General features: G+C 45.3%; 1 protein-coding gene across 2 annotated transcripts; it reads right to left on the bottom strand.

Annotated features, from left to right (window-relative positions):
• Positions 1-122: 122 nt before the first annotated feature.
• si:dkey-219c3.2 (transcription initiation factor TFIID subunit 4) lies at positions 123-26,690 on the bottom strand. 2 transcript variants are annotated; one of them, XM_027013875.2, is made up of 15 exons: positions 25,319-26,690; positions 24,896-25,056; positions 24,644-24,733; positions 24,168-24,332; positions 23,697-23,819; positions 23,237-23,326; positions 22,685-22,870; positions 22,513-22,588; positions 22,175-22,286; positions 21,242-21,411; positions 19,261-19,391; positions 17,863-17,988; positions 16,731-16,787; positions 12,665-12,787; positions 123-1,817 (listed from the first exon to the last, which is right to left on the bottom strand). In XM_027013875.2, exons 1-15 carry the CDS (start codon positions 26,688-26,690, stop codon positions 1,662-1,664), a joined length of 3,138 nt encoding a protein of 1,045 aa, XP_026869676.2. In that variant the 3' UTR covers positions 123-1,661. The 2 variants fall into 2 exon arrangements, with proteins under 2 accessions (XP_026869676.2, XP_026869678.2); XM_027013877.2 differs by having other exon boundaries at positions 24,168-24,329.
• Between the last annotated feature and the right edge of the window lie 259 nt (positions 26,691-26,949).

Genomic DNA, 26,949 nt, shown 5'->3' with positions numbered 1-26,949 from the left:
AATTCCCAGAAGACCCTGCTTTTTTGACTTTCATTCATTAGAATTAAGTCAGTTGAGAGAGAGAGAGAGAGAGAGAGAGAGAGAGACAGACTTCCCTTTTGGGGGGGAAAAAAAAAAGTGAGTCAAATATAGTAAGGACTTTTATTCTTTTACAAAATAGTACAAATTTCATAGAGATGAACACTTTCAAACCAATCAACCATTTTAAAACGGTTAAATTTACCAAAAAATATAGTTTATAATAGATATATGGTCTTTGTAGACAATACAACATACAAGTAATCAATCAAAGACCTGACCCATTGATCAGCAACTTGGTAACTTGGTTTGTCTGAGCTATGATGTGCTAAAACACATCCAATAAACCATTCTTGCCTCAGAGGCCAAAAGAGGGCTTTGGCCCTGATTCTGTAGAATGAACAGAGTCCATACTGTGTTTTGATTTTGCAAACAAAAATTAAAGGCTAATCAAAAGTCCAATAAAACCACAGAAATACAAGTTGTGTCCTACTGAAGTTGACTTGAAAATGCACTTTCACAAATTTCCAGTTTTTTTTTTTTTTAAACTCAAAAGCAATCACTACTCCAATTTTTCTAAAAGACCTCATCACTGATGTACTTTATTTTATTTTTTTTGCATTTTAAAATCCAGTGCAAGACGTTTAACCTTGATAATCTTAAATCTGTGATCTGACTTGCTTACTGTTTACCACTGACAAAAGTGGTCAGCCAAATACATGAATGATGTCACTCATCCTCATGGATAAAATTATGGCAGCCTCATCATTACAGCTGGCATTGTGCCATTTTTTCTACACCATAATTCTTCACAGCATGTTTACACACCCTTCCCCAAGCATATATACGCATGCGTGTGCACACACACATACACACACACATATATATACACACACACACACACACACACACACACACACACACACACACACACACACACACACACACACACACACACACACACACACACACACACAGAGTGTGAGAAAATACTGTCAATTAATTTAAAACGGCATCCCATTGGATGAAGGACAGCAAAGCTGATCTTCATTTTGCATAATTTTACATGATCAATCTAGAACTACACAAACCATCATCTTTTAGAGGTATCAAAGTCATAAGTTATTAAAATATTTAATAATTTGTTAGCCTGCCTAAAAACAAAAACAACCCCCCTCAACAACATATACATTTACACTTCCAGTGTTCATATTGCAAATGAGGCAAGTTATAAATGCAGAATTACCTTTAAACATAAAACCAAATCTGAATATAAAACATAAAAATGAGCCAACATTCTCCTATATGTTGCTTCCTTTACCAAATACCCATACTGCAACGAAGGAAAGGGAAGATGAAAAGACATGTTACCCACAGTCCTCTCCTCCTTCATGGCTTTCGATCACTCATTTCCTGAAGCTGCTGTGTGTGTGTGTGTGAGAAGCACTAACTCTTAGCTCTTTACCATTAAAGTAAAGACAGGGTCTCTGAGGTTATGTCCCAGCATGCCTGAAGGCACAAAGGAAGATGCAGGAGAGGTGTGGGAAGCAGGCGAGGGGGGGGGCGGGGCCTCTCCAATGGCCAAGGCCCGTTTGGGGTTCAGGGAGGCAGGGCGCCAGTCACCCCCCTACAGAGGTCGGGTCTTACTTCAGCAGGGCCTTGTAGAGGAGCAGCGAGCGGGCCGTGGTGCGCTCCTGCTCCAGGCAGAAGATCAAGTCCCTGAGGGTGACCCGTGTGATCCTGCGAGCCTGCCGCGGGGCCGAGGTGGCACCCAGTGGGCCCGAGGAGCTCCCAGAAGCCTACGAGAGAATGAACATAGGACAGGCTAGTTCAACACACTGCAGCTTCTCCCCAGTCCCCTCCCGATGATGGCACAGCAGCTCACAGCTCAGTGGTTAAGTTATTTCACTTGTAATCAGAAGGTTGCCAGTTCAAGCCCCACCACTGCCAAGTTCCCACGGTTGGGCCCCTGAGCAAGGCCTTTAACCCTCACTAGCTCAAGTTGTACTCACTCATAATTGTAAGTCGCTTTGGATAAAAGCATCAGCTAAATGCCATAAACATAAAATAAGGCAGCAGCATCAGAGTGAAGTTGAAACCTCTGCTCCAGAGGTAAATAACTAAAGGCTTCTCTATTTTAGCCTTGCCAGCACGTTTAAGTAGAACCACCTAGCTTGTAGGTACATATTGTAGCTGTACAATTTGAATCTATAACCCAGCACTTTGTGTTAGTCACCCTCTAGCCTTCCAACAGTCACAGGACCCATGTTGGTTGCATATTCTTGGGTAGCAAACTCAGTAGTACACTAGAGTTGGTACATGTGCGCTTATAAAATGCACATAAAACGTGTGTACATAATAGTTTAAATCTGTTCATTCTAATTGTTAGTCATTGTTGAATGCAAAATGGCAGACACACTGTCAAGACACGCCGTTTACTAGTATCACTGCCTGAGGAACATTAAAGATGAGCAACAGTGATGGACATTTCTGGTAGGGAAGCACACATTTATAATTTAAAATCTCCAATTGATCTTGAGTCAATTAAATTTCTAGATTGAAACAAGACTACTGTGTTACTGTCTTACTAATTGCTCAGTTTTATTTGTTTTTCATTCCGTTAGAGACCGAAGGTTTAATCCAGCTGGTGATTAGATAAAAGTCCTTTAAAATGGAGACAAAGCAGCAGTCAGCGTCACTAGCGAGAGAGCGGCTTTAGCCCAAGAGCCCGCGTAAATGCGAGCCCGTCAAGGCTTGTAGTCCTGCGGCCACACCTTTACATGGAAGGCTGTGTCCTCTGCCCCGGGCTACAGACACACGCCCTCTCCCCCTCCCAGCGAGGCTACAGAGACGCACCTTCTCTACCTCCCACCTGGCTGTGTCCTCTGCCCTGGGCCACGGAGACACGCCCTCGCCTGCTCTCACCTCGCTGTGTCCTCTGCCCTGGGCCACAGAGACATGCCCTCTCCCCCTCCCAGCGAGTACACAGCTGGCTGTGGCAGCTAAAACACAGATGCTCGCCTCTGCCCAAACGAACCAAAAACTGGCCAAGAGCAGGACTGGAAAGCATGCGATTTCAGGGCCTATGCATCAGGGTAACAAGTGAAATCAATCAACACCTAATAGCGCGAACACATGATGTTGCTGGAAGCTGGCTCGCAGGCTGAGACTGTGCGGAGACCAGCTCAAGGGGGCCCACCTAGAATCCCTTTGTAATAGTGCTCAGGTGAGGAGAGGCAAGAAAGCACACACATCGTGTGTTCACAGGGGTCTCTAGCAAGACAACAGACAAGAGCTATGAGTCTTGGGGCATATCTATATATCTATATATATATCTATATATATATATATATATATATATATATATATATATATATATATATATATATATATATATATATATATATATATATATATATATATATATATAGTGTGAGTGAGCAAGTGCAAGACAGCCTCTGGACACAAAGCACACACCACACCCTACAGGAACACCCTACAGCAATGAGGGCTTTAACACACACCAAAACACTTCCAAACTCGTATGAACGCTATGCTGACACAATTCAAATTCTCTGATGTGTTCATTCGGGCAAGTTAGTGCGTGGTAAAATGAAGCTATTATGTGAGGACACACAACAGTCCCATCATAGATTTAGATGATAGATTTATAGATGATGGGTGGGAAACATTTGATTAGATGTTCTATTCTGCCCATTGTCTGATCCACACATACACCCCCACCCCTTTCTTATGAACGTACCATGGATGGGACCTTAGAGACCACTTTAAATTTCTTGCTGGGTTATACAACCTCCCTTAATGCCAGGAAACTCTCTAAAGCAAAACGGTGATGTAAGCCTTCTGGTCAGAACACACATGCCTCCTGGCTGGAATCATTTGCATCTGGAAAGAATTCCAAGACATTCCTTTCTAACTACAAAACATTTACAAACAAAAGTTGTTTCTTCCTCATTTTAATCTGCACTGAAGAATTACTGCTACTTCCATTTACAAAAATATACGAGTTGATAAAAATAAGAACTAGATAAATAAGTACGAAAATAGTTTCTCACTGAACATGTGTTAACACCACCTTGTGTTAGCCCCACAAGCTGAACACCGGTGCTGTGTTAGCCCCACAAGCTGGCGTTTCACTAGCACACAAGGCCCGAAAGGATGGAAGATAGTGCTTGACAGTGAACGTGTGTGGGTGAACCTGCCAGCGGCGTTGTGCCGCTCTCCTGGTTCTGCGCTTGAGAAGGGGCTTGTTAAGCTTGCATAAATGCGAAAAGATATGGATGAATATATTACTGATGTGAGCATTTTTATGCCTCAGGCAGTCACTGAAACTGAAGTGTGTCTCTCACCCTCCCCCAATTTTACCACATTAACTATGGAGCTCAACATGTTGAGTAGTACAGCTAACTACCTTTCATCTATGAGCATATGTTGAAACATTTGGAGTGTGTGTGTGTGTGTTCTGAAGTAGGTGTGCATTTACACAACAATGAAAAAATTGGTCTAGGTGCAAGTTCCGTTCCAAATAATGTCCCTTTCATCTTGCGTGCTTGTTCTAAAATCCATTTCAAAATGTTTCACGCCGGCTGCACAGAGCATGGGCGAGTCAGTGAGAGAGGCACAACTCCACAGCAACGCAGAGGACGGCACCGCACTTTATTACAGCAAATCACTGGGAGCACTGGCCTGCAAAGGTTAGGGAGAGCCCACGGGTGTGTGTGTGTGTGTGTGTGTGTGTGTGTGTGGGCACTCCGCAGCGTCTGGTGAAATGACTCGCCTTTTGCCTGAGTGTACACGGCCTCCGTTTCTGCAGACCCACAGCTCTGGGGCACCGATGCCCTTTAACCCTTTCCTACTCTACACTAGCAGCTACGTTCTGATTTGAGCCCAGAACACCTCGCAGCCTGATCCCAATCCAAAGTGCAACATGGCTTTCCAATCCAAGCAAAAAATACAAAAGCTGTGTGCGCCCCCTCCATGGAAGAAAAAGGAGGGGGACCCTGACAAAAAAGTTCCGCAGAATCCGAGGACCAGTGCGTGGCCATAGCAACTGCTCCGACGCATAGTCCTGGGTCACAGGTTTGGCCTGTTGAGCTAAATCGTGGATCCAATCCACAAACTAGTTGACACAGGGACTAATTAAAGCATCAGGCTGGAGGCTGGAGGATTTTCTAATTAGTGCAGTATTGACAAAGCTGCAGTTCCCTGTCCCGCAGTCAGAGCCAAGAGGGTGGTGGGCGTAACGAGATACGAAAAGTCAGGCGCCCTGCTTGGTCTAAATGCATGCACTAGATTCACACATGGCAACAAGAAACTGAAAGAAACAGCACAGCCATGATGCCATCTTGGATAATACACAGTAGTGCGCATTTGTAGCGAAAGCTGAGGACAACAACACAGTCTTGAACCCCGGTCTTCCAGGTGGTAAACCATGTGCTCTGACCACAAGAGCCGAGAGCTCTCAAAGAGCTCACTGGTGCAGCAGAACATGCATCTAAAGCATGAGGAGGGCGAGGAAAACAAAAAAAAAAAAAAAGTTTTTGCTCAGGGAAGGGACCTGAGCCCATGTGCATACTCTGGCCTATCTGTAAATCTAACATATTTGCACCTATGGGCAGGCTTGGTCTGGCACCTTAATATATTTGTGGAGACTGGTTCATGTTTGCCTTTTAACTTTGGTTCAAAGTACAAAACATGGCAACATGGACGCTAGTTTGGGTGACTATCTGGGAAATGTGTCATATTGCTGCTTGTGTGAAGGAATGGATGGATGAATATAAGCTACACTTATATAGTGCCTTTCTCAGAACCCAAAGATGCTTTGCAATCAACACACAGATTTTACATCCAATCAACACACTAGTGTTTCAGCATATGGACCAAAACAGCTTAAATCTAGAAGGCATTCAGTTGACGCGCTCTTATACAGCGCCGATATGATACTGTGGTCAGAGGCCTCAGCCAGTCTGGCGATGGTCACGACCAAATGCACAGCACACGGAGCGGTCTGAGCTGGGTTAGGGGAGGGGCCCATCCCAGTGATGGCTTCTCCCCGCTCTCCTACAGAGTTTAAGCCTCACAAGAATGATTAAACACAAAACAGCCAAGCCGTGGAGCTCTTATGAAAAACACTTTTCTAAAAATGTTATTTATTTCTTAACATGTTGCCCTCCCTGCCTCCATGCTGACTCAAAGGGAAAGTCTTTGATTGGTCTCTACAACTATGCTATTCCATTTGAGTTGGTAAAACATAGTCAAACCCTTTCAGAAGAACCAACTGCTCCCCACTCACTCCACCCCCTTTTTTTCTTAGCACAACCCCCCCCTCCAAAAAAAAAAAAAAAAAACCTGAGCTGCTAGAGGCAGGGCCTTGAGGGCACCTCATGCTCCAGCTCCATCTGCCTGCAACACAAACAGCTCTCCCGCACCGGATTCACACTGAAACACACTGCGTCTGTGTGTGTGTGTGTGTGTGTGTGTGTGTGTGTGTATACGAATCGTACATGGCCGCCGGCTACACACTCAGCTTCGGGGCCACACTGTACAAACACAAGAAGAAAGACAAAGATGGTGGAGCACAAAAAAGCAACCACTGACAGACGTTTGCAGTTTAGCATCAAAGGGAACATTCTCCATCAGTCTAGTCTGGTTGTTGATGCCTGCGTAATCAGCCCGGCTCGACCATTTTAATGCTCTCAATGCTTGAGAATTGAATCCCAAAAATTAAAGGCCAAGTGCCCAGTGTTGGATTTTTGTTGATTATCTTAAAAGTAGTAGTTCAAACAGATGATCATATAGGTTAATAGGCAACAAATGTCCTTCAAGACAGCTAGCCAACAGCAAAGTCACCATTGATGACTTCTAAATCTCACTGAAGAACAAATCCACATTAAAACTAGCACTAGGTGCACTAATAGCAGTCAAACCGCCCACAGTTCTAACGTATGCTGAAATACAGCCAAATGCCCCCTGGCATAGTTAGTTTTACACACACACACACACACACACACACACACACACACACACACACACACACACACACACGCCTGAGGGTCATGGGGGTGATATCAGATGGATTATTTACCCAACTGCTCATAGATTTCAGATAGTGGAAACACAAGGTTCACTAGAAACACAAAGCATCCAAAGGCGCTCCTTAACTTCGACAACATGGTCGTCTGCACATTCTTCATTTACCTACAAACACACATACTGGAGAGCCTCAAGGCATTGTGTCCACAAACAGCAGGATAAAGTATTCCATTTCATTTGGTCTTGAGATGTGTACACATTTCAGATTGAGGCAGGGCAAGTGCAAAACGTAATTGCCCGAGCCGTTCTGCTTCGTGACACCGCGACTCAGTCCCACTGTTCAAGCGGAAGAGTGCGACGAGCAGTGTGAATAAAACTGAAGAGCAGAGGAGAGCGGGAATGACGGCACGAGAGAAAAAAAGAAAAGAAAAGAAAAAGGAGTGAGAGTTTGAGAACGTGAGAGTGGGAGGAAGAGAGTGAAAGTAGTGGAGTGTGACTTGGATTTAATATTTTATAATTGCCCAGGGGACAATTCACAGATCAATGTGTGACTGTACCCAAGCCTGTACCAGGGAGACGGCAAGAGAGCGGAGAAGACCAAAGGAGAGAGAGTGGGAGGGGAAAGAGAGAGTGAGCGAGAGAGAGAATCCGATAAAGGGGTAATGACAGAAAGAACGAAAGAGAAACGCAAAATCAGGAACAAAAAAAAAAAAAAAAAGAATGAAAGCGCAAGAGAGGCACAGAACAAAGGAGAAGAGGGAACAAATGAAAAAGATCTGCTCTGGAGTTTCTCGATACCCTTGGTCTACTTAAGCAGAGTGTGTGCGGTGCCGTGTGAAATACACCCTCCATTGGCTGCCTGGCCTGCAGGCCATGCTGCAGGCCCACATTACCTCTCTTAATGGGCTTCTATTTCAGCTGCAGAAAGGAAGCCAATAACCTCTCAACACTAATGGATTAGTCTACATGTACACAAGGTCTGTAGCTAATATTACTCTGTCTGTAGTTTTTCCCAGCAGATCTCTGCCTGGAACACAGGACAAATGATTATATACAAGTTTCATGGTGAAGATCTTGCGAGGGTTCTGTCAGAGACAGAATAATTACTGAAAATTTATATTTATATTCATTCATTCATACACACATACATACATATACACACACACAGAACTCAGAAAAAGATTCCAGGTGAGTAACTAATGTACTGTAGTAAGAAATGCAGATATTTTAAAAACCGTACAAGTGCAGAGTTTTCAGAGAAACAGGACGTTTCAGACAGAGGTCCTTCATCAGAGTAAAAAGCAAAGTGCTTTGCTTGCACAGCTGAGGAAGGACCTCTGTGCGAAACACCCTGTTTGTCTGGAAACTCTGCATGCTTCACTTAGATTTTGAATATCTACATTTCTTACTCTTAACAATTAAGCATAATGAAAAACAGGTCATTCATTTGACTGATGGCCACCTATGTAGTGCTGAAGGCCTGACTATTTTGACATTGCTGAATATGCCTTTACTGACGTGGATAAAAACTGATGCAAGTAAAACTCAGACTACATCCTGGAGGATGAACTATAAAATATATTAAAGGCAGAAGTCCAAGAAACAAAATCTGACTACAGGCAATTAGTGGAGAAAGGCCTTCCATCAGAGAATAATCTAGCACTGAGGCTCTATCTGACCAGCCTGTATTTGTTTCACTCATTTAAGTGAAGTTTTACAATTGTCTTAATAAAGTGCAATCGCGAAAACAGCATTGAAATCCTAAACGCATGCCGATGGAACAACGTAGTCCACACCCAGGCAGGGTGACGTGCATGGGTTTTAAGGGGAAGCTGCTATGGAGACGACGTTTAGGGGCAAATGAGATTGTAGCAACAGTGCTTTCCTGGGCTTACCCGGGCTTACCCAGAGGTCATCTATGGCATTCCACTCAGTCATGCAAACGGTGAACATGTTCATTATGATCCAGCTTATCATGTCAAAACACACACTGATGACCCGCAGATTACAAACACATCGATAAAGTGCCGATTACAACACACACATGGATAACCCACAGATTACAAAACCACACAGAACACATTGCAAATGGTACACTTAGACAACATATGGGAGTTTCAATCAAATGCCAGGATCAGTTTATGGGATAAGGCAATATCTGTGAGATATTATTTCATATTAATTGCTTGCCCTACCAAAACTATACAAAGCTAACATTAGCTCCATACATCCAGCAGCTGGAGCCAACATTATTCCAAGTAGTCTTTCCAAACTTATGTAGGCACTGAGCCTACATAATCATATCAGTCGGAAGACAGTCCAAATGGTGGACTATCTGGTCAGGCAAGAGAAGAGTCATGTATGTTTGGAATATCAGCTTTCACAATTGAGATACAATAGCATTTCTGAAAAGAGCAGATTGCACTTGCCATTTGTGACATTACACACACACACACACACACACACACACACACACACACACACACACATACACACACACATACACACACACATATACACACACATATACACACACATATACACACACATATACACACACATATACACACACATATACACACACATATACACACACACACAGATCCATGTGTTTATTATGCATGTATCTCTATAGGTTATTCTACCTTCAAAATGCACAAAAGAATCATCCTACTGGTTGGTTAATAATGTAATGATAAGTTAGCTACATGCTAATAGTCTACACCTGCAGAAGTTGAAATGCCTGCAATGAAGACAGCAAAAGGTACAGAGGTAAGAGAGAACAGCAAGATTTCCAAATGAGCTCATATGTATACTAAAATGTATTTTTTAAAAGTAAAATAAACAAAAAAAACCCCTCAGCTTTGTGGCCTTCATTGGATCCCAAGTCTCTTTATATAAAAAAAGGCCAGAAAAATCCCCACGTAAAGCAGCGGAGCGCTCAGTCCAGCATGCGACAGTGTAGGGGTGGGCACGCTCTGAAATGAAGCACACGGCCACGAAGCGTCTCCAGCCACGGCTGGTAACGTTTAAACCGCAGCCCAGTGCTAGGCAGCAGCAGGCTCTGGTGCAGCTCATTACTGGCGCTACATTTCAGCCTGCCTTTGGTATTCTGCTCCTATCCCTTCCCCCGCACCCGGCTCCCCCGCCCCGGGCTCATCTGGCAGAAGGGGAGGTTTTAATTGTGGCTATAGAACTCGGCGCGGTTTTGTGCCTGGGAGCGAGCCCTAGCTTCAGTGGGTGAGAGAGCTTGCTTTAGTGATATTGGGTGCAGTCCATCCCTCCAGGCTGCTTTTAATGGCTCCTCTCCCCCTCTCTTTCATAGCCGGCCTCAGATAGTTTTCCATGTGATGCCTTGTTAATTCTGCTGCAGGGAAGGACAAGCGTATCTCTCTCGCTCTCCCCGTCTCCCTCTCTCGGTCTCATTTCTTCATTCGCTTTTAAACCTCTTTTTTTCTAGTTTTTTTTTTTCCACACCAGCCTGTCTTGATTATCCTTGCTGACTAAAGCAACGTTATATGGCAAAATGCAGCAAAATAAAGGATGCCAGTCCTTCATTCACACAAGACAACAACAACAAGTCAGTCAGTGTATACCAAGGTCTATTACCCTGTAGTTATTAAAAACGAAAGTGTGAAGGATGTGTGTACCAGACATGTTCAGCAAATCCTCCTCCCTTCATTTGTGTTTATTTGTTATTCCCTGCTCTTCTATTCCATGGGTCTGCTTTCTCCTGCCACCTCAATCCGTCCTCCCATACCACCACTGCCCCTCAGGCGTCCAAAGTGGAAAGGACATGTTAATATGCGGCTGACGGCTCGACTCTGACCCCCTGTGCACAGTCATGCTCCAGGCTCAGTCTGGTATGCAGGCCCACAGGCGTGCAGCAGCCTTTATTAAAGTTGGGCCTACAACTCGCCCCTGAGTAACACCCTCATCACCTGCTCTCTGACTAATCCACCCCGAGGCTCTGCTGCAGGCCCTGCCTACAGCCCAAATGGCTCATCAAGTCTGAGATTGCCAGTCAGGAACAGAGCTGCTATCAGATAGAAACTGCCCAGAGGGCTCGGGGCCTAAACAAAGGAGACCACAAAAATAACACCTTCATCTGAACACACACCCGAGAAAAAATGTAAGAGGATTTCGTCTCATTGTCTGAACTATTGCCCTCCATGTTTCTTTACTTCCAACCTTACTATGACACTATAGGCAGCCCTTGCACTGCACTAAAGGGGAGCTTGCATTGTTTTTCTTCTTCTTCATGTCAGGAAGTGGGGGGTTAAAAAAAAAAAAAAAAAAAAAAAAAAAAAAAAAAGAGTGGAGTCTTCACAATGCAGCTCTGCTGCCTGGCAGGCTAGCTTGTGCTCCAGGCCACGCTGACCCCCAGGCACATTACTGCGGAGATGAAATATCTGACTGGCCTCTTCAGAGCAGGCCCAGCCACAGCCCCCGAGGCCAACACTGACCTCTTTAGAAAAGTCACATTCACTTTGCTCCACAGGGATAGAGAAGGGGGGTTGGCTGCCAAAGGCACTATAGCGGTGGATGTGAGAGGCTAAAATGTGGAGAGGTGAAAATGAAGAGAAATCTCGCCTAGCTGCCCTCACTCCACTTTTCTTTGTGACATTCTGGAAGTCGGGGTGAGACAAGCCATTAAAATAGATCAGTACTGTACAGTTCTGTACAAGCTGTATTTCTTCTCCATTCTTTTAGACCTGTTTTTTTTAAAGGCATTTTTGAACAATCTCATGAACAGATGAAGCTTAATCTCAGTGAAAAAGGTCAGCATGCAGTCAAGGAGCAGAAGTAATGCCTTTATTTAGTTCCTTATGCCAGGGACATTTAGAGCCGTGCACAGCATCAGATCGCATCAGTGCAGGCAATGCAGAGATCTAAGCCATGTGGCAGGTCGTACCTCGAGTTACTTAAGCACAGAGCATTTAAGGATTCTTCCAGTAAAGAGTAGGAAGTCTTCTCAGACTTCTCCTTTACACCGTTATTATGACACTGAAGCCACAAAACGCTGAATTTATGTGAATATTTGGCTTTATTTTGAGGGCTTAAATAATTTAGCTTTTTGCTTGAACTTTTTTTTTTTAAGGTTGAAACATTTAACTTGTGTTGTGAAACCACAGGTTTGTGCTTTGCATAGGGGGAAGTTGAAAGTTAGATATATTGTTTTTATAAGATGGCATCAGAGAACACTCCAAGGTTCTGCTTGAACAAAAACAGTTTCAAAACAGCACTGGATATATACATCAAACCACTGTTGAAAGTATGACCGACATCTTTTTGAGACCTTCACACGATGCAAGTCTGCTTGCATTTGACCATAATGTGCTTTAGTAACATTAGTACATGTTTCTTGGAATTTATTTTTTGCGTTTATGTACACATGCATTCACTGTAACAAGATGTGAATAAAGTGTTACCAGTTAACAGTGTCAATACTGAAGGTTTTCAGGTAAATCAGGGCCATCGTGTGCAGAAGCTCTTATAGATGAAAATCTAAAACCCAAACAGCGGCGCTGTCATTCTGCCATGTGGTAAAGAAGTAATGAAGAGTGACAGAGCAGGAAGCGGGGGCACCCACCTCTCCTGCAGAGGCAGGGGGTCCGGGGGACTCCAACTTGCGTTTCTTGCGTGGTCCAATGGCGGCGAGGGCTGTCAGGTTAGCGTCGCGTTGCCTCATCTGAGCAAGTTCCTGCTGCTGCATCTGAATATTACAAAAGCCAGCACAAATGCATCTATGTGAACAAAAATCACTGTGGAAACATATCACCTCTTCAGTCATAACTTAAACCTTGAAAAGTGAATATGTAACCTTTTCACAACCCCAGTTCTAACTCCACTCAGTAAAACCTCAGTCCTAACATCACTTGCAAACATTTTAATAGAGGGAGAGCCTGAGTTTCAATCTATTCACAAAACTCAAAGTATCTTGGCACTTAATTCAATTTCTTTCCAGAAGGGAAAGGAGTGAGAGGGAGAGGGAGCGCAAGCGAGAGGGTGTTCAAAGGCACAGCCCGCAGGTGAAGTCATCCCGCCCTAGCAGGCAATTGCAGAGCCAGCCATGCCAGGAGGGGAGGGGGCTTGCACATCCTCCGCGCCCCAGCTCGGAGTGAGCGCCGCTGGGCACAGAGCACACAGAGAGGCCTCACCTCCCCTCACCCTGACTCTTACACCATGGAGGCTACTAGTGTGTGTGTGTGTGTGTGTGTGTACACGTACATGCATTAGCGGATGCATTATACACAGGCTTGTTAAAACACCACAACCACCCAGATACTGTACTTACTGAAATTAAGGTTCTGTCTATACATTTTCTTTAGTAGAAAAGCAATGAATGATGTTTTGAACAGAATAATTCACATTATTTTGACTTTTTAACAAGATAAATAAAATGGGGAGTTTTTCCCCCACTTAAGAAAACCTATTTGTCTTAATATTTGGTTCTTTCCTCCTCTTTATCCACACTAATGGTGCTATAATAAAGAGCGGAGTGACAAAAAGCTAATTCAAGGCAACGTTTACATGCTAATTAAGCTAAGGTTATGCTAATCCAAACAGAAGTCACGCACATTGCATGCACACACGTTTGCCCTGGAGAAACCAAATACACACACCCGTGTTCACATCCACGGGCGCGCGCGCACACACGCGCGCACACACACACACACACACACACACACACACACACACACGTAAGACTGCTACATGCTGGCAGCATGGCTGAACATTGAGCCAGGTCTGACAGCTCTGGTGAGGAGCAGCAGTGCTGTGGGAAATGGCGTTGGAGGTGTTGGGGTTGGGGGTGTGTGTGTGTGGCACAGTCACAGAGGACACCGCCCGAGGTGGCAGGAAGTGAAGAGTCTCGCCACACCAACGCAACTGTGACTCTATTAGCACTAAACAGAAGGTTCTGGAAGCAGAGAGACTTCTCAGTGTCGGCACGAATCTCCTCAGTGCCCGCAGCAAGAGCGACGTCTTGCTTTCATGTTCATTTATTTGATGAGGAGTGAAAGAGGAACCTAGTTACACCATCTGTAATCCAGCACTCTGTACCCCCCTCCCCTTAATGACCAACCTCCATCACTAAACCTAGCTCCAGCTTCAGATACTCAGGGCTTTTAGATGACAGCAATCCTTAATTTTTTATTAGTAAAACTGGCATTTGTTGGAATATTTAGGAGTTTTATACTCTTCTAAGTTTAAAGGCAAATGTTCATTTTTGAAAAAAAAAAAAAAAAAAAAAAAGAACAAGAGAAACAGTGAGAAAGGAGGAAGGGGAAGAGAGAGAGAGAGAGAGAGAGAGAGAGAGAGAGAGAGATGCTTGTAATCTCCAGTCATTTCCAAAAGGTCAGTGGCGGGAGAGAGCAATGCCTCCAGCACAGCTTTCCCTCCTTATTGATCCTTATCTGCTGTCTAGCCCTCCACAATGACTGGGCCCGGAGCAAAAGCTTAATAAACGTGCAGGAGAGCGCCCAACACGGCACTTCAATTAGGGCAGCTGATTGAAGTCAAGGACACGAAAACTAAGAGCTACGTTTCCGATGGCAACGATCAGCAGCAGCCTGAGATTGCTGGATAATGCTGCAGTGTTATTAGCATGTAGGAGAGATGGCTTTGAGGCTGCAGTTCCCTACCCCTGCCTCTAGGGGGCTTGGTGAGTCTGTCTCCTTCTGATTAGCAAGGTGACTGCTAAATGAGCTCACGTTACACAAAGGTAACGGAAAATAAACACATCAGAGCTATTGTGACCTAACCACAGATATGCTTCAGCACAACATAATAGCTCTCCCATTCAAAGTCAGGCTGTGACAACTGGTCTAAAGAGCGTCACCTTAGTTTCTTTCTATAGGAATTGCACAGAGAGATGACGAGCATTAACGAGGTCGAGCGTTCTCTTGCTGCGCCATATCTGACTAAAACCCCCGGGCATACCTTATAGACACAGGCCAGGATTAAAGAGTGAAGCAAAGAGGCTGTAGCACTGCAAAGTGCTAGTGTAGGAGGGATGTGCATGTGGGCTGGGGTCTGGGCTTGAAGGCGTGCCTCTCCAAAGACCAGAGACTGGCACCATGCCTTGGGCCAAAACAAAAGGCTCCTTCAGTGTTCACTTTATTCCCTCATTACTCTAGTTAGCTACATTCTGATAAGGAATTAGTGGGAAAAAACACAACTAAAAACTATCTGAAAGTGCAAAGACGAAGCCACAACAGGCTCGTCTGGGTCTCCATCTTCAAAATGGCCTAGGGCGGAAGACAAGCTACAGCACTGAAAAGCACAGTATCCACGACGGACACGACGCTCCGGCAGAATATGACGAGCTCCCCTGCACTGAAGAGGTATGGGGAAAAGAGTCCAGGGAGTTCATCCTAGCTGGTCAATTTCAGTGACTAAACGAACTGCAGTTAGTGGGAAGATGGCTGAGGAATCCTCAGTCTCACTCTGCACAAGCAGTCATTGCAAGGAGATAATACTGTTTCTGCCACAGGCTTCACGGAGCACAGGCTTTGGATATGCACACAATTATGTTCAGTGCACAACAAATATAACATTTTTGCTCTAAAGTAAAATGTATACAGCAAACCAACAAAAAAAGTAAACAGAGAAAAATTGTCAGCTGTTTTTGCATGAGACATGCAATGTTTTCATTTTGAACCACAACGTAATCGTTGTTTCTGTCATGGTATTCTGTACTACAGTGATGTTTTGACATGTAACTCATAGTTTATATAGTTCTGCTTTAACCACTTTCACACGTGACTCTTCAGCTCATTCTCGTAGATGCCTGTGAGCTAGATCAGGTGTGTTAGGTTTCCAGGACAGGAGAAATGCTGAGATCAGACTACATAAATTCAGTCTGACCGAGACAATTTTGCCGTAGCCAAATTTGCAGCGACAGGAACAAGGAACAGGCCGTTACTGTGACATAATCAACACCCTGATGAAAAGTCTAGCATGTCAGAATTTTTTATATTCCTTGCTTAGTTTAACAACTCCTATGACATGTTCCTTGACATTGACCTATAGGATGACCGTTCTTTCTGGTGCGCATATATAAACGTTGTGAAACTACAATTATTCAGTGTTCTTGACATGTTAACACATTCGTTGCCTCAAGTTCTCTGTGAAGGACAGAGAGCCCCTACTGTCCTTTCTTTGCATTTTTTTCCTTTTCAGAAAATAAAACCGACATCATTACGCATAGCACGTTTGTAGCCGTGATTGACAATTTAATGACCTTCCTCCTCAGCGACCTACAAACTCACGCAAGCATAGGAACGATGATTGGTTGGCATCAAATGTGTAGTGCCTGTCTCCCGACCAAGACATGGATGGAATTTATAGCACCCTGATCGCCTAATCTGACGTAGTGACCATGGGGGGAAAAACTAAAATTCCAATCAATAGTCAGTCATCGTGTATGCTGATCCCAGCATTAGACATGTGATTAAAGCCCATTCCATGATAGTCAGTTCAGTCAGGACCCATAGAAGAAGTCAGACAGAACTTCCAGCAGATAACTTAAAGGGAAGAACACAGCAGTTAGAAAGCAGCATGTGGCGATGTCACAATGTCACGCCTTGCAGGTATAAAAATGTGTGCAGCGGGGACCTCTGTGTGCTACATGACACCTGTTCCATTACACCCACCTCTTTGGCCTTCTGCTTCAGCCGAGCCTGCTCTGGGTCTTCTTGCCTTGAACGACTCTGTACAGGAAACAAACCCAACATTACAGGACTTAGTGGCATGGGGTTATTTGGAACTCAAAACTTCAGCTAATCAAATTAAAATCATTTTTAAACATATGAATTCTGAAAATATCAAACAATACAAACACTCCAGTACTGTATCCAAGCTGGAGACTTTGGCATCTTGACCACACTACACCTAATAGTTATGACAGGCTACACAAAATTTGCACAAGAGTCAAAAGGGTTTACTGAAGTCAATCAATCAGTCAGGAAGGGCTTGTACATATAAATGGGCCAACTTAACTCTCAGTGTTGGAGGTGAGACAAGAAGTAACACCACAAGGGCAATTATCTCCTGGCTGAGAGCTTAATTACTTGAATACTCGATTAGAATGGGGGACGCAACACGAGGAATCTAATGAGTGGGACGTCATAATTTTCCTCCTCCTCCTCGTTGTCATTATTATCACGGCTGCTGCACATTAAGTGGACTAATTACCCATGCTTTCATGTGGAGAGCCATTCTCCTGTGGAGGAGTGCACCCCCCCCCCATATACGGAGTGGAAGAGGTGCATGCTGGGAAAGGTAACGCTGGCTGTTCGCTCGTTGGTAGAGACTGGGTGCGTCTCTTCATCCTTATGAAGACAGCTCACTTAACCTGATCTTATGAGAATTCTTTTCTGACCATTCAGAGCTTTAGAGATGACGAGGTTAAGAAAAGGAGATGAGTAATAACACCTTGAAGCTCTTTGGAGTCCCATGCTTGTAGATGATCGTAAAAGCTAAGAATGTCTGTGTAAGGTTGATGTCTACCAGGTCAAGGTTGCCATTTTCAAATAGCAATTTTTTTTTCCAATTAAAAAAAACAACAACAAAAAACAAACATAGGAGATCAGAATTTCTTATCAAATAGGAAAATGGAAATGTTCAGTGAGCTAGCAGGATTATTAACATGCTATACATTTATAGCCATGAGTCAGTAAACTCAGCCCCTACAAGAACTAGTGTGTGACATGCACAAGCATCGGCTTCGTTCGCATTACGGTGAAAGGGGCTGTGCTAAGAGGAGGGGTCAACTCTCCGACCCACTTTGGCAGCTCTCAGCAGAATCTCCCTCTCCTCCTCGTCCTTCCGCTGTTTCTCCAGCTTCTCCAGCTGCTCAAAGAACTTCAGCTGGGCCCTCACATCTGACGTTTGCTCACGTACCCCTTCCTCCTGGAGCGGGAAAACATGCAGCATTGAGCTCCTCCTCATCACCACCATCATACATACATGCATACACAGATATGCGAGCTTGCTTGCACTCTTGCGCGCGCACACATTCTACATTTCACTCACTTTTATGAAAATGCCTCAATTTCTGCTCTGCTAAGCTTTCACCGATTCCTTTCCCTCCCCTACACGACAGAACTAAAGTTACTAGGTCAGTCAGAGTTAATGGCCTAATTGTTAGTTTCGGAGAGCTTCTCTGAGGCAGCTCCCGACGTGCTTCCTGACAAAGCTCTGCTTTTCACTTCCCGGGAAAAACAGTGTGGCAGGCGCACATGAGAACCAAAAGGTATGCGTACGCGCGCACACCCACACACACCCACCCACACACACACCCACACACACACACACCCACACACACACACACACACACACACACACACACACACACACACACACACACACACACTTCTGAGGCTGTAGCCCATTAGTGGTGGTGACAGCGCTCCTCTCTGCCTCTGATCTGTCACTCCTGCGCTCCTTTACTGAGGTGAGGCTGCGACACCGCTGGCGGGATGACTTTTCCCAGCACCGAGGCAAGGCGAGGCGTGCCCTGCTTTCGGCTGATGTCAACAGCAACACAGAGGACCCGAAAACATGGAGAGCGAGTTTCAAAATCACAGGGAAATTAATGACTACCACCTCTCTGCACACTTTCCTTATGATGAACTACCAACTAACTCAACAGACTGAACTCTCTCACACACACACACACACACACACACACCCATCCCCTAAGGGATGACTTTGCTTCCCACACAATCAAGAATAAAAGTACAGGCCTAATTTAAATCATGTGCCCCATGTTTCTGTAGTGAGCTGTGTATCTCCCAAATGCTATTTCAGGTGGGCTCAAACAAAGATACTAAATGAGGTGTTTATCAGTCAAATGCAGTAGTGACATCATCCACTAGTCAGAGCCTGCTAAGAGTAGAACACGAACACACACACACACACACACACACACACACACACACACACACACACACACACACACACACACACACACACACACACACACACACACACGAACACGAGAGGCCTAATTGCTGCTTTGATGTGCTAAAGAAAATATAAACCCTTTTTTGCATGTCCTGCCACGGCTGAGCCGGTTCTGATTGTAGGAGCTTGACTGGGCTGAAGCACAGGTAGGAAGACGTCTGACGCCTCCCTCTGGCTTGGGGAAGTTTGGGGGAGGGGCCGTCGGGGTGGTCTTACCCTGCAGCCGTCTGCGCGGTGCTGGGCGAGAGCCGAGACATTTTCCAGCATGGTGCGGAGCCTGGCCTCGGTGGCGTGGGACACGAGGCTCACCACATCCCCCGCCACCTCGTTCACTCCCAGCTTTCGTGCTGCAGAGACAGAAGAGAGGGTGTGAGAGCGAACGAGGAACGGAGAAGATGTCCGACACTTCAGACATGACTCGCTCTCTCTCCGTCACGCAGACGCACACGCGCTCCAGCAGGTGGTGCCGTACTGCGACTCCTCCCTTCCTCTTCTCCATCCATTCACAATGAGGCCATCAAACAAATACACGCATGCGCGCACACGCACGCACGCACACACACCTCCCCCAGAGGAAGATTTACATTTTTAACACACTCCACCCGCCGGCGACAGTGTAACAACCACAGCCGGGCTGCATGTAATAGCACATAACCTCCGGCACTCATTGCTATGCACTGTATACTAAATCAAACGCAAAGGAAAGAGAGAATGTGTTTAAATATAATAATGGAAGGAGTGTGCAGATCTGCAGAAGCCCTTACTGTCCGCCCGACCTCATACTTGCTCCTTCACCTAATCTTTTCTGTCCAAACAAATGCCCCATCACGCTTACATGTAGTTTACACCGATGGAGGAATTCAAGTCTACAGTGCTCCAAATCTACTTCTCCTCTACAGCTTGTTCCAAGATCAGTAGTCGTGATTTTAGGATTTTAAATCACAAGGGAAAAAATGTGTAGTTCATTTTTTTTTTTCTGTCCTTCTAAATTAGCTTTTGCAGGAAGGAAGCCCCTCACTAAGTCCAGGGAGTTGCTGATGGATTTGTACTACCAGACTAACCTACAGGGCTTATTAATCAGTTTCAGTTTGTTGATCAGGTGCTTAAACTTATTTCTTAATAAGCAATAAAACTGAATATGGTTATATAGCTTACCCTTGTTTGATATTTTGCTGTGACCAACACTTACATAAAAATATTAAAACAGATTTCCCAAACACATTCTCTGACGACTCCATTTTCAATAATACCATTAAGTTAATTTGGGATCTTTCAACTGAGTGGAATTCGAGACAATCTCCTTGCATTAGAAAAATCCTCCATTTGTTTGAAGACTAGCTTCACGCTTGTGAATTTTCTACTGACGCGCGTCAAACACGTGTATGCAAATCTAGCTATCATAAGATGACTGACATGTCTAGAATCCACTCCATCATTACAACATATACATCTGCCCGTATTTCCATTGCCTGAGCAAGCACTCCGGTAACAAATAAGTGAACATGCAGTCTGCATATGCACATATTCTGCTCACATGTGTTTGTTTGTATGCATATGCCCTGATGCATTTCTCCTCCGTGTCTCAGGTCTCGCTGGGCTCGGCGAGAGCATGCATCGGGAGCAACCTTGTCAGGATGGGAGCCCCGGGCCTCCTCTCGTAGCGAACGCATGACAGGCTGACAGAGAGGCATCAGAGGAAGGGCCATAAAGTATTCATACGCCGCCTGAGGACGGCCGAGCCTCGCTACCCGCACTCATTAGGCTGGAGGGGGGGGGGGGGGGGGGGGGGGGGGAGTGCGCTAGAAGTGAAGTGGACTTCGAGAGAAGCTAAACAGAGTGGAATGGGACAGGCTCTGCACTACTGCCAGCTGTGCGGGGCTTCAGACCTTCACAGGCTCCCATCGTGACACTACAGTGAGTAAAGGAAGGTGCTGCTGAGCTGAAGGCGGAGTTTGAGGGTCTGTGAACCAGGCGTGGAGGCCGTGCACTGTGGACAGGGCTCACGGTGGTTTAGTGTAAATGCAGCCTAAAGCAGACTGTACAGCGGTACCACCGGACATGAGCTTCAGCACTTCAACTGTGGCTCATTCGGAAGCCGGCTGCATGCTGTGATCAGATGCTTGGCGAACCAGACGAAGCCTGCTCGCAGGCCCCAGTGGCTCCGCGCGTCTCGAGAGATTGGGGGCGGGTTGCGTACCTATCTCCAGGATGCGCCTGTGAAGCGGGCCGGCCGGCAGGAGCGTGTCGTCTTTGCAGGAGCGGATCTGCGTGCCCACCAGCTCGGAGCCTGTGGCTAGGATACGAGCGTTCTCCTCGTTCAGGTTCACGCCTGCCATCGATGCAACGTCATTGATGTCATCGTCATCCCTGTGATGCACAGAGACACACGTTTGTTTTTTAAATACAGGCTGCAGGATCATGCGTAGTGACACCTTACTAACAAACAGTCCTAATGTAATAATATTGCGTTTTGGAGGATGATCTATGCATCAGCTACACTATTGTATACACAGTATACAATTTACTGTATGTAAAGATACTGTAAAAGAACAGAAAGCCCATTATTACCCATATTAATGATCAAGATCATGATCTAGGAATAGTGTCTATGCCGCTGGGTTTCTTTCTGTTTGTATATGTTCTCTTAACTTTCAGGTAATCTTTGCCCTGCTGGGCCAAGAGAAATGCTGCCCCCTAGTGGCTCCAAGGAGCAATTCAGCACCCTGGAAAATCATTTCATTCTGCACTTGTCATGCGAAACATCTTCAGACACTTTTGGCTGTAACTGGGTCTTTCAATGAGAAAATGAAGAAAAACTGGATCATTATTGCAGACAATTAAAATGAGTCCACTGTCTTCTGAACACAGGAGATAATTTTTTTTTTCTAGAAACGTCTGCTGAACAGAGATGTATAGTCCATGCCTTCTGACACACATTAATGACCCAATAATTCTTTGAAAATAAGGCCCAAGATACTTTGCCTGACATCTTAAACCTCAAGGGACAAATTCACACTAAATGTTTTAACACTTTTATACAAGAGAAACAAGGTTATTTAACTAATAAACTGCTAATGTCCTTTAAAACCTAAAAACCCACATCACAACTTCGGCAGTACCCGACTTGTACCTGAAAGTCCCGCCTCCTGGATCATTCAGCTTCTGTTTCTGATTGGATGAGGCCTGCATGGTGATGGGCACTGGACCCCTCAACTGCACTGCTGCTCCTCTGACCACAGAACCTACAACGCAACAAACTGAACTGCTTTCACTGACGAAGAGTGAATCTAGACTCAATTCAAAAATGGAAAAATTAGCTAACTATGGAAAACAGTCCTGGATTAAATTTAAACTGTGTTGGAGAAACCAGCCATTACAAGACGCTCAGTGTCCACAAAGCCTGCAGTATCTACAAATAAAGGAAGATCTCTTTGCTACTGAGGTTGAGATTGTGTTGAGATAACGCACCCTGAGGCCGGATCGCCTGGGTGATCACCATGGGCATCCTAGTCGGACTGGCCTGTGCACCTGACCTTTTAATGGCCTTAGGGAGACAAAAAAGGATGGGGGCAAGACTGTAATGCATTTTATGACCACATGAATAATGTTTCCATGGAGAGAGTGCATGTGTGAAGCGTACGACTGTGGCAGTAGGATCCTGGGTGATGGTGGTCCGGACTGTGGGCACAGCAGTGGATAGGGCACGGGGAGGCGGAGCCTTAATCGTGCTACCAGTGAGAGGCGTGGACGATGCAGGTGCCTGGCCTAGCTGGACCAGAGACTGCTGCGAGTTGAGCAGGGTCAGTCGCAGAGCAGGCAGGCTTTTCTGTACACCAGACACACACACACACACACACACACACACACACACACACACACACACACACACACACACACACACACACACACACACACACACACACACACACACACACACACACAGTACCAGGCACAGGAACACACACAGACAGACACACCCAAGGTCAGAGATACAGAGACGTACGCAGACACACATGCACAGACATACACACGCACACATACACGCGTTCACACGCACAGACGCATGCGCCCACGCAGGAGGCCACAACTTAAGACATGAGAATAACTGACAATTCACATACTCAAGAGACACAAACAAGTCCCCCGTTTGACTGAAAATCCATCTCTGTGGAAGGAAATGAGATGACGATACCTTCAGAAAGGGCACAAGGTATGGCTGAGGAGATGACTTAAGTTCCGTCTGCAGACGACTGGTGAATTCCTCTGGCTCGATTTTGGCGTCCTGTTCAATATTAAACAGAGCCATAACTAGTGAATGTGCGCTTTCTGTGGAAGATACTTTATTTTAACGCAGCTGATTCAATGTAAGAACAGCATTTTGACACGGAATGCTACAAAGAAAATCCTATCTAAATTTGAGTCCTATCCGAACTAGTGTGATGCTATTCAAGTGCCAAAGAAAAAAAATTAAACATGAATAAAATGACTAGTATTTGGAGTAAATGCCAACATTTCCAAGTCCATAAGCAATACAGACACCTGGAAATACAGGTTAAAAAATAGGCATTTTATCAGAGAGTTCTACGAAGGCCATGTTGGTGTGGTGGCTATATGACCACAGATGACCCCAAGGAGGGATAGCAATGTCTCACCAGCAGGTCCTGCACAAGTGCCTTCACATTGCGAGACGTATCTGGAGAGGGGGAATTGTGGGATGCCAGTTTGATCAATGTTGCTAGGAAATTCTTGCACTTCTTTACATTCTCTTGCATTTCCTGAAACAAGGAAAAAAACCCAAAAACAAATAAATTTGACCATTGGCAGAAAACTGATGCAAATTGTAAACCTTGTTATCAGATGTATTGGCTGAGGAGAAGGAAAAGGCAGCCCAGAAGTCAGACAACTTTATCAAGAAGTCTTGGGCTTGATCGCATCTCAAAGCTACTGTTATCTATTCATAAAAAGCTGAAGTTCAACTGTAAATTCATTCAAGTCTGATGAGTTGCGTTACATGAAAGAGAACAACTAAAAGCCCCAGACGGCCCACCAGGTTAAGGGGCGGTATGGAGCAGGGTGGACACTGCTGCATGTACAGGGCTGAGTGACCGAGGAGCATGGGCTACCTGAGAGAAGCCACTGGCCCCTGTCATGGTCACAGTGGCTGTGGGAGGCGTGGACAAAGGCTTCATGAGTGTCTGCGGAGGGCCCTGAAGGCGATTTCCTGCTGTGATCACCGTGGTGTTGGCTGTGTGCTGCTGGGCAGAGCTCACGGTCACCACTGGGGTCTTCTAGCAGGAGAACAAGAGGTTAGCTACAACAGCATACTCCACAGTTTAAATCCCAGTTCAAATCTCAGCAACTACACTGCAATGCACCACAAAAAACATTAAACAAAATGTCAAAGGACTACATTTCTGCACAAATATAATGAAGCATACACCATTTAATAGCTGTTGTGTGAAAACTAAGGGTTAGAGCTGAACTTCCTGAAAGGTAAATTCAAAATGATATGCTTCAGTCTTAGCTAAAGTTAAGGAAAAGGGACAGAATAACATGTAGGTCAGGGCTGTGTGTGCCTGTATGACAGGGTTTACTGTACCTGTAGGGCAGGGCTGGCAACACCTGCTGCCTGCACCACCTTCACCTGGGCAGGGGAAATAGGCCGGATGGGCTGGGATGTCACAGGTGACTGAAAAGTGAGAGAGTGCCACAGGACTGAATCCAGGATCCAGAGGTGCCTGGATAAGTCTTATCTAGTCATAGACTGCACAAGCATCTTAACAATATGGCAAGTTAAGCTAAATGTTGAACATGCATTTTTAAGACCATATTACATGCAATTTCCACATACTTGAGACACAGGAGTGGTGACCCTGAAGGTGGCTCCTGTAGAGGGCGTCGCAGGTCTGGGGGACAGATTAGCCTTGTTCTGATTCTGAGCTTTGGCCTGGGCCAGAACCTGCTGGGGAACCAGCACCAATTGGCCCGCTTCAGTACGGACCAGCACCATGCCTAGAACACAGACAACAAGCTTCAGCAGACCTTAAGCAAATAAACAGCAAGCAAAAAGGGTCCACTTGCTTATCGTGACTCTCCAATGTGGACTGACTTGATATAATGCTTAAACAAAAAGAGAAACCATAGTTCTATTAGTGTATTCACTCAAATGCTTAGGTAGATATTTCAAAGCTCATTAGCTCTTAATAAATATTTAGATCAAGTTCCTTCAAACTCTCAAGTAAGTAAGCAATGAGAGTGGTTTCAGTACACTTACCCTGTGGAATGGTGAATCCCGGTGGTAACTGAATAGTGGTCTGCTGAGGTCTGACAGCAAGTTGAGGTATCACGGGCCTGGGCGATGCAGGTACCCCATGGCCCTGTGCTACTCCTGCAGTGACTGCCACCGTAGATGGAGCGCCAGGTCTTAGCAGGCTCGTGGCCTGGCCTGCAACACATGCATCTGGCTTCACTAGAACTGTGGGATTGCTTGATACCGAAAGTGAAGCACCCACTGCATTTGACTGCATACTGCCTGCAGGTGTAAAGACCGGTGTAGATGGAGAAGGATGCAAGCCTACATGGTTACCAGGGAGCTGGTTTGGGACAATGGTCTTAATCTGGGTTTGTGGGTTACCCTTCACTAAACTAGCATTTGTATTTGAAAATACCACAGTCGAAGCTGGGCCAGGAGCTGCACTGACACCCTGTGCGGGCAACGCTGCAACCTCAGGGTCACTTCCGTTAGGCACAACGTTTGGAGGGCGCTGCAATGCAACAGCAGGGGTCGTCTGACTACTTGATAGATTTGTTGCTTGAGGCAATATATGATTAGGCTGAGAAGAAACGAAAGTACCACTTGTGCCATTAGGGACGATCATGTTGCCGTTATCGCTCCCTAAACCAGAGCCAGTGACACCACCGTTCACACTGGTTGCCTCGGTTTGAAATCCAGCTTGAGCAGCGGTAGCAGAGGCAACAGCAGGAGAGTTAACAGTCACTGTCCCGCTGTTTCCATTCCCGCTAGACAGTGCTCTGGAAGAAACGGTCCGCACAGCTGACGATATATGATTTGTGTTAGGGAGAGTATCTGTAGGCAATGATGATGGTGCTAACGTTACAACTGCTGCGTCACTTGAACAGTTCGGAGAAGTTACGGGTCCCGGTGCAGGCTTTGGTACTAGCGTTGTGTTTGCCGTGGCGTGCGACTGCACGCGATTCGTAGCAATCGCCACAGACCCAGGCGTGCTCAAAGAGGACGGCATAGAATTAGACGTCGGTGTCCCCTCGGAGACGTTTTCTTGAGTGCTGACCTCCTGCATTTGCTCCACTTTGTGGAGTCCTGACTGCCGCTGTTCCAATGTGGTTCCTACTTGAGCGGGTAATAATTTTCCCAAGTTGTTATTTACTGTTTCTGACGACCCTGACCTCCTGACTTCGCTTTGTGAAGCAGCTAACTTATTTTGACCACCAAGTTGCGATTCTAACGAACCTACGAGATCGCTGACTGCTTTTTCATCCACTTCTGAATAAAGCATATCTTCCAGTGGATCAGGGACACCCGCCATCTTTGGAAGACACTCACGAAATGTGTTGTACGCCTGCGTTGTTTTGCAGCAGATGCATTGTGGGAAACGCGATGACATCATACTGAGTATTCTCATATGTCGACTATGGTTTGTTGATTTATGACTGCTAAGCATATTTCACCGGAACACATCCCTACATCACTTACACCTATGCAGATATAACTCTCAAATTATTACACTGAGATTTTACGTATAAATTCCTACAGTTTTAACGTCGATGAGAACACAATACATTATTTCTGCTGGCCAGAATACTCGTGAAATATGAACATATAGTTAACTACATTACTTTTTACACATAATTTTACAAAACATTTGG

This window comes from Electrophorus electricus, chromosome 12 (genome assembly GCF_013358815.1).
Source record: "Electrophorus electricus isolate fEleEle1 chromosome 12, fEleEle1.pri, whole genome shotgun sequence".
Classification (NCBI taxonomy): domain Eukaryota; kingdom Metazoa; phylum Chordata; class Actinopteri; order Gymnotiformes; family Gymnotidae; genus Electrophorus; species Electrophorus electricus.
This window is presented reverse-complemented; position numbering and strand designations above follow the sequence as displayed.

Bases quoted from the DNA above. Each gene is read 5' to 3' on its own strand.
- si:dkey-219c3.2 (XM_027013875.2), bottom strand. From the start codon at position 26,690: ATGATGTCATCGCGTTTCCCACAATGCATCTGCTGCAAAACAACGCAG. The intron at 25,057-25,318 runs GTAAGTGTACTG...TCTGTGTTCTAG, and splicing joins GGGATTCACCATTCCACAGG to GCATGGTGCTGGTCCGTACT. The intron at 19,392-21,241 runs GTACGCAACCCG...CTGTCTCTGCAG, and splicing joins CAGGCGCATCCTGGAGATAG to CACGAAAGCTGGGAGTGAAC.